The sequence below is a fragment of the Belonocnema kinseyi genome, chromosome 9, assembly GCF_010883055.1.
Source record: "Belonocnema kinseyi isolate 2016_QV_RU_SX_M_011 chromosome 9, B_treatae_v1, whole genome shotgun sequence".
NCBI lineage: Eukaryota > Metazoa > Arthropoda > Insecta > Hymenoptera > Cynipidae > Belonocnema > Belonocnema kinseyi.
The window spans coordinates 58,794,933-58,805,400 of record NC_046665.1 but is presented as its reverse complement, the minus strand read 5'-3'; the positions used below and the strand labels follow the sequence as shown (position 1 = coordinate 58,805,400).

General features: G+C 30.6%; 1 protein-coding gene across 1 annotated transcript in view; it reads right to left on the bottom strand.

Moving 5' to 3' along the window:
* The window catches only part of LOC117180557 (esterase E4-like), a 59,107-nt gene extending 58,159 nt beyond the window's left edge, over positions 1-948 (bottom strand). Inside the window, exons 1-2 of the mRNA XM_033373052.1 lie at positions 921-948; positions 575-700 (exon numbers count right to left, since the gene is read on the bottom strand). Of these exons, the coding sequence (XP_033228943.1) occupies positions 575-700; positions 921-948 (154 nt within the window). The remainder of the gene's footprint in view (positions 1-574; positions 701-920) is intronic.
* Between the last annotated feature and the right edge of the window lie 9,520 nt (positions 949-10,468).

The window sequence follows — 10,468 nt, the reverse complement described above, 5'->3', positions numbered from 1 at the left end:
GCGCGCGCAACCCAGGCATTTATATCGTCTCCTACCATATTCACACGGACACAGACGTGTCATAGTATTGGACCACGTCTCGTTTCAGATCTGGGATCACTGTCGAGGGTTCTCTGATTCTTAGTAGTCGATTTTTTCGAAAAAGGTTTTCTGATAATTTTCCCTATAATGCAGTATTCACATACGTCCCTTATTTCCCAATCCGTAACTGTATTTTTAGAGGTCAGTTCTTTGTTCATCCTAAATACTGACAGTTCTCACTGTGTTCATATTCCTAGTGATTTGTTGCAAATAGGTCCAATCACTATTTCCTACCGTCAGTTTATAAAGTTCAGAAGGGGAAAATTCTATGTCCTTTACTTTTTCCACCCTTGTGTTCATGATGGACTAATCATCCCCTTGAAAGGCTACTCAAAACCTATTTCTTGTCAAGTTTTTCACCGGTAATAAGTTTGAACGTAGAGAACGTTAAAGAAGACAGCATTACAATCTTTTACTTTGACTCCCTTTCCTTTTATGGGACAATTTAAACTTTTCGAATAAGCTCTATGAATTTCAACGCATTATTCCACACCTGCAAGCCTTAGAAATCCTTCCCTGTTTATGTCAATTTCTTTGAAAAAATCTTTACTGTTCGACATGTGGCTGGTCGCTTTAGAGTCTATGGTCTGAACATTATTGATTTCTTCAGCTTTTGAACCTGTAATTCGGTAACAAAGTTATTCCGCATCCTTGGCATCCTCAATTTATAAAACCTTACCGTCTCTTGCTGCATAACAAGAATTGCTGTTTCTAGTTTCAGGCCTGATAGATTCCACAATTCCTTATGTAATAACCCTATTTTAAGCACCAGAAACACTGCGTTGCTGAATCTTAAGATTTTTGTTTGCTATAGGCCTTCATAGCAGCCTCAATTTTACCTTGTAATGCTTCTTCCTTACTGGCCATTTTAATCCTACGCTTTTTGTACTCGTCAATTAGTTTAATTTCAAAAAATTCAATATTAAATCATTGTCCCAACCACGTTCTAAACTTATGATTTGTGTTTCGCAAGAATCTGGTACACTGTTTCAGAGAATTTCTGCCATAAATCTGTCCTTTCACTGTTGCACTAGAAATGTTTATTTACTGACTATTTTAATCAAGGATGTAATTTGTTTTTTTAGATCACCGTTCTCAGACGTGATGTTTTGGTATTCCTTGTGTTGACTCATTAATTTTCCTCCACGAGTAGACCAATTTTTGCGTAAGCTTGACCATCCGACTCTTTCCTATTTTTAATCAGTGGTTTTGCTACTTTCTCGTTAACCACTGACTTAATCTTGTCCTTCATCACCAATGATTTTACTATATACTTTGGTACTGCGTGGTTGTCGTTTTCCAATTTAGTGCACTAAAAAAACTGAATGTACACCGAAATATTTTATCCTACACACAACTGATACTCATGTTCACTTTATCCAGTCCACACAACTGTCACTCCTGTTCACTTAATCCTGTTCTAGGATATTTGATTAATAAACTCAAGTAACGTACAAGGAGTTTCGATAATTTTAGATAAAATTGTCAATTTTTAAACATTTGTAGGCAACAAATGTTAAAGAATGAGAAATGAATTTGGGTTTTCATACTAACACATTTCCTTGTTTCAAAAATTTGGCACTTTATTATAAATGTGTAACTCGGTATTTTTTAAGGTTTTATTTTCGGAAAATGCCAATTAATTCATAGCTTTTTGATTTAAATAAAAGAAAATTATTATTTCTATCTCGGGAAAATGTAAAGATATAATTCGGTAAATCGACGGCCTATTTAAATTGAAATCTCAGAAAATATATTCAGACCGACGATGTTAAATTGACTGTTTTGTGGAATTAATAATTTTCTAGACTCATTTAATTACCAAATTCTTGCTTAATTTTTTGATTTAAAATAAGCGTCTAAACATTTTTTAATCTGAAATTTGATTAATCTATTCCAATTAAAAATTCTGAAATCCTTAGAATTCAATTTGAAAAATCCGCTTAAAAAGCGCACCCTCGGTAATATCGATAGTCCGATAGATATCGAACTATCGGCTGACAATTATTAAGGCATCCAGTTCCTGCACCAAAGCGGCTGGATCTCGGAATGCCCGGAATGAGGCGTTGACCAATCAGATACGTTCCTCGGAAACAGTGTAATTCGCACTCCGAACTAAGCCGAACTCAGCCGAAGTCTTCCAAAATTTTAAGTTCGCGCCAAAAGGCGTTACGTTCATTTTCAAAGTCAAACACATGAACCGGAATGACCGTACCCGGAATGACCGGAAAACCTATCACAGAGCACCTTTGACAAGAAGGCACGTGTTCGTCTTACCGAAGGTGCTCTGTGATTGGTATTCCGGTCATTCGGGTTACGGTCATCCGGTTCATGTGTTTGACAACTTTGGAAATGAACGGAACGCCTTTCCGCTCGAAATTAAAAGTTTCGAACACTTTGGCTGAGTTCGGCTCAGTTCGGCGGAAAAATGACAATATTTCCGTGAGACGTTTCTGATTAGTCAACGCTTCATTCCAGCCGTTATGGTGCATGGACTGGAGGCCTAATTGAAGAGTTTAGCGTTCGTTATGGCACTTTCATATCTTTTTGCATGCACAAGCGGAAAACGAAAGAAAATGTTCTAGAAGGAGATAAGTGCATGGTACTGTTACATGACATAGTGAGAAGATGAAACATTTTCCGCCTGTAGGCAAACTAGGTATGAAAGCGCCCTCAATAGGTGCTAGCGAATTCGCATGAGTGCCTGCGAAATTCGAACTCAAATTAAGCAAAGTAAAGGTGCTAAAAGAAAAATATAAAAAAGGAGTGGAAAAAATACAAAACGTGGATTGTAATTTCATGAAACTTTAAACTGCAAATTTGAAAAGTATTCTTGAAAAGGAACAAGAAAGTTTTGTTGGAAAGGTAAGAAATATCTTATGACCCAGTGATATCCTCTTTTTTATAACCGAATAAAATGTATGCAGTCGGAAAATCTTTAATTAAGTCGGTATTTAGATTAAAATTACCCCCTCCCCCTTATTGCAACCTTCGCGACGTCCCTGCTATAATCCTTAGGGTTTTGGCTCTAAGCCCAAAAGCTTGATATGGGAGAATGATGTACCAGTGTAAATAAAATGCAAGAAAACAGCACCTAATAATAAAGAAAATATTCGATATAGATTGTGTGATCAATATACATGATTGAGTGTCTGAAGAAAAATAAATATAGCTGTATGAATCTGAATTGAGTAGTGCAGAAAAGAAACTTCAAAAAGACTGAAAGTGTACTCTAACAAATACAAAGCTGTTGCAGAAGGGTTATCCGTATGCTTTTACAATGGCTTGTCACAATCAAACTGATCGCAGTCAAGATAAATAGGGGGATACGTGTAGAACGAGTTTGAGACTGGAATGGGATCGGAGCAGGAAAAGCCTTTGCCCCCTGCTCGCGCCAGTTTTCGTTACTTTTTTGACTAACACTTGTTAACCCTAGTAAAAATATTTTGACTTGATTTAGGCTTGGCTCGACTTGAATTATACTTTAAGGCGGCTATGTCTTTTCGCGGAAAGGAACAAGACTTAGAAGTCGTAGATGAAAGTCTTGAACTGGATCTACACGTTCATTATCTGCCGAATGTTAAATAATTACTTTTAACCGCGAACTGAATCTTAAAGTGTTTAGCAAGTGGCGAACATATCCAAGCACAGATATACAGAGTGAGCATATTGTTGAATGCAGAAACGTTCTAAAAATGGCAAACATTCGCTCTTTAGTCAAAGTCAACGCTAGTTAAGTGTAGGATGCAACATGGAAAATAATTATGAAATTATATAGTTAATACAGCTGATTTTTTACTTTTGAGCAATCACTATGAATTATTGGAAAAGAAGAAGGCTAGGAGAGAAAGATGGTGGCGATAAAAACTTAAAGAAAATTAATTAGCGTACATACACTGTTAAAAACTCAATTAATTTTGTCCTCTGACTCTTTTGAAACGTGTTGCAGGCATATTAAAAACATTTTAGATTTACATAAAACAAAAATGTAGGGAGAATGATTCCGAATAATTTGATGCAGTCCCAAATTTCACACTTGTTCGCCTATGTTCACCCTAACAGTTGTCATGGAAGTTCGACAAAAAGCTTTAATTAGGAATACCGAACATTCGCCTATACTAGACCCATCCTCTCTACTGGACTTGCTAAATCGATTCGAACTGTCTTAAGACAAGAAGTGTTACGGTAAGTTTTGAATTATATATCGAATTTCTCCTAAAGAAAGTTATATTACCAATTTATGTTCCAGGCATTTAGCTATTAGGAACTAGGTTTTAACGTTTAATTAGGGCGATGACAATATATGGGCGATGAATTAGGGTACATTCACACCATCAGGAATCTTAATAGAAACTTTTAGAACAATTTTAAGCTTGTTCCATTCGTGAGAAAGCAGTACATAATAGGTGTCTCGTAGAGCCTCTTTGAAGGCATTATTTTGAGTTTTAATATCCGATTCATTTAAATCCAAGTTCCCAGGCAAATTCCTAACAGAACCGCTTAGAGAAGCTATTTTGTACTTGTGTCATTCGCGAAAAAGCAGACCCTAATAGGTGCCTCCTAGAGCCCCTTGGAAACATTATTTTGAAATTAAACTTTTGATTCCTTTAATCCCGATTTGCCATTTAAACCCCTAATAGAACCTCTTAGAACAATCGCTTTAAACTTGGGCCATTCGTGAGAAAGCAGTACCTAATAGGTACCTCGTGGAGTCACTTTGAAAGCATTATATCAAGTTTCATCCTAATTAATTTAATTTAAATACTCAGTGGGCACAAACGTTAAATAACATAATTAGAACAGCTTAAAAATGTCCTAAGTCAGTCCATATAACGTTCCATAAGCATACAATGTCCAGTGACATTTTAAAGATGTATCATTTTTGAAAAAATATTACCTAATAGATACCCTTTAGGGCCACTTTCAATGCAGATCTTCGAGTTTCAGTTAGATAAATTTAATTTCACTTCACCATTAAAAACCTCATAGAGCCACACAGAGAAGAATCTCATACTTCGTAATATTCCCAGTCATGTTTTAAAAGCACAGCAGTGCCTAATAAAGTCTATTAGAAAAAAATGTCAAGTTAATTTTAGTCCCAGTAGCCGTTTAAGTGCCGAATACAAGTCATTAGAAACCAAATTCAAATAAAAAGGCTCTTAAGAACCACTCAAGACCACATAGAAAGCTATCTGCATCCTATATGATCTTAAACAGTTTCTATTGATAACCTATTAGGTATTTTACTAGGGATACTAAGGGAAACTTTTATAGTAAAAACCGGACATGGCGTGTGTGAGATATTTTTTAAACAAGATATTTTGTGGAAGCGAAAAACGTTTACAGAGGATGGAGTCACTGTTTTCTGGGAGTAGCAAAATCAAAGCAAAATAATATTACTAATTTTTCTAAACTGAAACGAAATCTGTATTTAAGAAATTCTTTTGTTCAAATATAAAAAATTAAGTAAACGCTGTATTTTAATTAAAAATATCGAACATTAGCCTTAAACTATAATAATATTATAGTTAAAAAATGGGATAAATATTAAAAATGACATAAGAACTATGTATTTTAATAAAAAAATGTCGAACATTTCCTTTTAAACTGTAACGATATCCTAATTTGAAAAAATTGTATAAATATTAAAAATTTAATAAGAACTAGGTATTTTAATAAAAATATCGAACGTATTTTCTTAAAATGGAACTATATCTTCATTTTTAAAAGTTATTTCATAGAATTCGAAATAAAAACAATTGAATGAGAACTATTAAATTTAATAAAGAATATCGAACACTTCATCTTAAGCTGGAACGATATCTTTATTTAAAAAATTATTTTGTATTAATATAAAAAATTAAATGAGAGCTAGGTAATTTGATAAAAATTATCAAACATTTTATCTTTAACTGGAACGATATATTTATTTCAAACAAATTATCGTAGAAATATAAAAATTAAATAAGAACAATGTATTTTAATTAAAAATATCAAACATTTTATCTTAAATCAAAAAGATATCTTTATTTTTTTTAAATCATCGCAGAAATATAAAACTTTAAATAAGAACTATTTTATTTAATAATAAATACTGATTATTTCATCTTAGACTGGAATGATATCTTTCTTTCAAAAAATTATAGCAGAAATATGAAAAATGAAATAAAAACTGTATACTTTAATAAAAAACCCTGAAAATTTTATCTTAAATTTAAACGATAGCTTTATTTACCAAAAATAATTGAAGAAATATACAAAATTAAATGAGAATGATGTATTTTTATAAAAATTATATATTTTAATAAAAAATATCAAACATCTTATCTTAAACAGCAAGGATATCTTTATTTAGATCAATTCTTTTGAGGAAATATAAAACAATTAATCAATAATATAGCTTCTCGATTTTTCTGTTTAAATTGAACTATTCTTTGAATTAATTAATCACTTTATAATTTAAATTAAACAGTATGGCCGTTGGAATAACTGTTTCGATCTTATAATTAAAGGCTTCATTTCAAATAAAACATTTACATATCCCTCTGCTCAACCCAGCTGTGACGTTCTTGTGTACGTCATCAAGAATTATTTATTGCATAGAATCAGATAGTTCGCTAAAGAAGGCAAAAATTAAAGCTAAAAGGTGAAATGCTATAAAAAAACTTAGCTGATTTGCTGAGGTTTAAACGGCTTAAAGTTTTAAGCAGTGTGAATACATTTTTATAGTTTAGGAAGTTTATTCAAAGTAATCATTTGTTTGTATTTCAGGGTTACTGTCGTTAATAAATTGTTCATTTGCACCAGCATATGATATTGTTCTTCTTTAAATTTTCTTACCCTATAAATCAATTCGTTACACGGAGGAAAATAGATGTTAGCACAGACTATCTAGATATGAATAGGTAATATCTTAGCGATTTAACTATGGGACAGAAATCTAGATACTGAAGTAGAGCATCCGTAGATATTAAAAAGAAGATTTTCACTGACAATATCCAAGATATTAAAGGGCAGAATCAAAGATATTCAAGAAATATTTTTTAATTGTGCAAAAATTACCTGTAAAGCATGCCATTTTCTATAAAATACAAAAGAATGTGAATATCGTAGTCCTCTGTTTTTAAAAACCAAATCCTCAAGCATTCGCCTTTTTGCATAATTATGCGATTTTTGTGTTAAACAGATAACACACTGTTCAAGGCTAATATGAAAGATGCCTGTAGCTGAGTCCTCATTTTCTTGAGAAAATTATAACAGATCCAAAAACATTTAATCCATTTTCCACCAAAACTTATAGTGCAATAGATATAAAAAAAACCACAATACACACGATGAAAGCTCAAGATACAGACAAAATCTTTTGTCGCCACGCCACACATCAGCGACCTTGCTTCGAAAAAATTTAGCTTTTTTAATATCTTAGATATTAACTGTTGAAATCTCATATTTTGTACTTTCAATATAAACAGATATTGCCCTTTAATATTTTGTATGTTGAATAGAAGATATTAGATAGTATGCCGTAATATCTACATATTATGGTTAAATATCAAAGTTTTTAATATATGCTTTTCAATACCTATTTTTCTCCGTGTACCTAAATAAAATTAGAATGTCCGTTATTTTATCAGTTTCACACTATTTTTGTTGTTTCTTGAGGTAAAAAATAATATAAGTTAATTTCCTCCGTGTTACGATTGAAACCTTTCATATTTCCCGTAACTAGAAAAAAAGATTTGAACGATGTTTCAAAATTAGAATTACTCTAATATTTAAAAAAGATATGACATTTCCATGATATGAATCTTAATACAAATTCTCATTACGAATAATATCAATAAAATTAATTTCTAACTAATTTTGCCTATGCTTGCCATTTAAAAACACGCTACTTAATTTTCAAACTAAAAAAAAAGTAAATTTAAAAAAAGAGTTGCATTTTTAACTAAGAAAGATTTCTAGATCGATAAACAAAAAAATCTCAGCTGAAATTTTCAATTGAATAATATATCAAAAAATTTATAAAATTGTTATATCATATAATTTTAAGCAATTCTAAGCTATAAAAATGAATTTATACATCAAAATTTGTTCTAAAAGCCTTTTAAATGTTCGCTTAAAAAATTGTTAACAAATTCAATCAGTAATTTGCTGGGAATCTAATGCGAATTTTGTTATTATCTTAGAACTCGAATATTTCCTACAATTGTTTGAAAATTCAGCAAAGTGAAGAAAGTTGGTCTAAATCATATCACATCTTAAGCTGACTCAAATTTTTTTCAAATAAATAATTGGCTAAGCATTTTTTCAGCTTTCAAGGAAATCATGTTTGGTTGAAAGTTCCTTAATTCTAAATATTTTGTTGAAAATTCATGTATTTTGTTAAAAATTAATATTTTTGGGTAGAAAATTAATCTTTTCGGTTGAAAATTTAACTGTTGGTTAAAATTTTTGTTACATTTAGAATACATTTTTATGGTCGAAGACTCATCTATTTGAGTAAAAAAAAAATTTTTTTTAAATTGTTCTGCAGGAAATTCTTCTTTTTGAATTGAAAATTCAACATTGTGGGTAAGATTTTTTGTTTTTTTATTGGCTAAAATATCTTTTTGGGTTTTTTATGAAATTGATTATTTATTTTTTATTTATTATTATTTATTATTATTTATTATTTATGAAAATGATTTTTATGAAAATTCCTTTTTCTGTTTTAAAATTAGTTTGTTTTTGCTTAGGCTTTAGTTAATAATAAGAAAACCGAAGTACTAGCAGGTAAACGTCCGGGGCCGGTATTATCAAACATATTTTTTAAAGGAAGAATCATTATTTTCAAAATTTGCCAAATCCAGTTTAAGAAATTTTTTCGACACTTCAGCAAATGCATTCTTCTGTTTTCGTCCCTGTTCAAGAGTTCTAAAGTTAGATTTATAAAACGACACTTTTAAGATTGACTTTATAAAAATCTTTATATTCTGCTTTTTATGTGATAAAATATTATTTTTAATTAACATTCAGAAACAAATTGGTTAAACAGTAAACAAAGTTATGATGTTTGTTAATGAGTTTCCAATGCAAGCTAAGAATGACACTATTCATACTTTTAGACTGAGAGTGCAAGATTAGCGAAGGATAATTTTGAAAAATTTAATTGTTTAACAAATTTTTAATTTTACAGCCGATAAAAATTGTCAGTAGCCAGAGCAGAGACTTGTCCGAGTCAACAGAAATTGATTTTCCACACAAAAAAATATCTTAATTATTTTGGGAACAATTATATTGAGAGTATGAAATCATTAATAATAATGTTTTAATCATTTTTTCATAGTCTTAATATTTTAAAATAATACTACAAATCATTGGTAAATTGAATCATAAAATTAAAGAGATTTTAAAGAGAATTTGTTTCTCACCTTAGAGCAAACATTAACGTATAAAAAATCTTCATTTCGTAAAATGTTTCCATTACATTGTTGAGGATAGGCGTTTGCATATAAATAAGCAAAGAATGAACCATTTCAAGTTTTCGAAGGTTGGGGCCTTCTATGTTTATAAAAATAATGAATTTAATATTAATAATAAACAATAATTAAGGACAATAAATTATTTTAACATTTTTACACGAATTCTCCAATCAGAAGTCAACTACATGGGATTTCAATGAAAGTCGAAATATTTCTTTCTTTTCTGGTTAGAAATCTTGCTCCATTATGAAGCTCCTAAAATATTTCTATCAAACGTTTTACTTGCAGCTTAGATTTCATTATTCATCCGCCTGGAATTGTATGAAATTAAATATGTAACTGATAAGGAGTTGATGAACTCAGTTTATTTTACTTAGAAGCGATTGCTTTCGTTATATAGTTAGGATTTTATTTTGCAGATACATATAATTAGACTTTCATAGTTAGATTACAGTTACTTTAATAAAAACTTTGTCTATCAACAGATGTTATCAATACTTTTAAATTTGTTATTAACTCTCTGGAGTGCGGACATTCAATTTCAGATAAACATTATGGCTGGTTGAAAATTAACAATTTATACTTGAATGAAAACTCCTAGCCTGCAAAAGAATCTTCAAAAAGATTTAGAAAACCATGAACTGCTAACAAATTTCCATCCTGAAATGATAACATAAGGATTAAATTTAACAAAAATCGTATGTATAGAGTTTTTTATACATTTAGAGTGCAAACCCGCAAAAATGGAAAAAAAGTTAATTTTATTTGTCATATTTTGTCAATTACTAATTAGGGATACTTTAGAAAAGTTCTGATTTTCAACGTCCGGGAATGAAATTTATTTTAAATAGTTGCTTCGCTTCATTGACTTTTCTTCATATATTTTTTTTTATTATTTTTCATAACAGTAACTGGAATACACA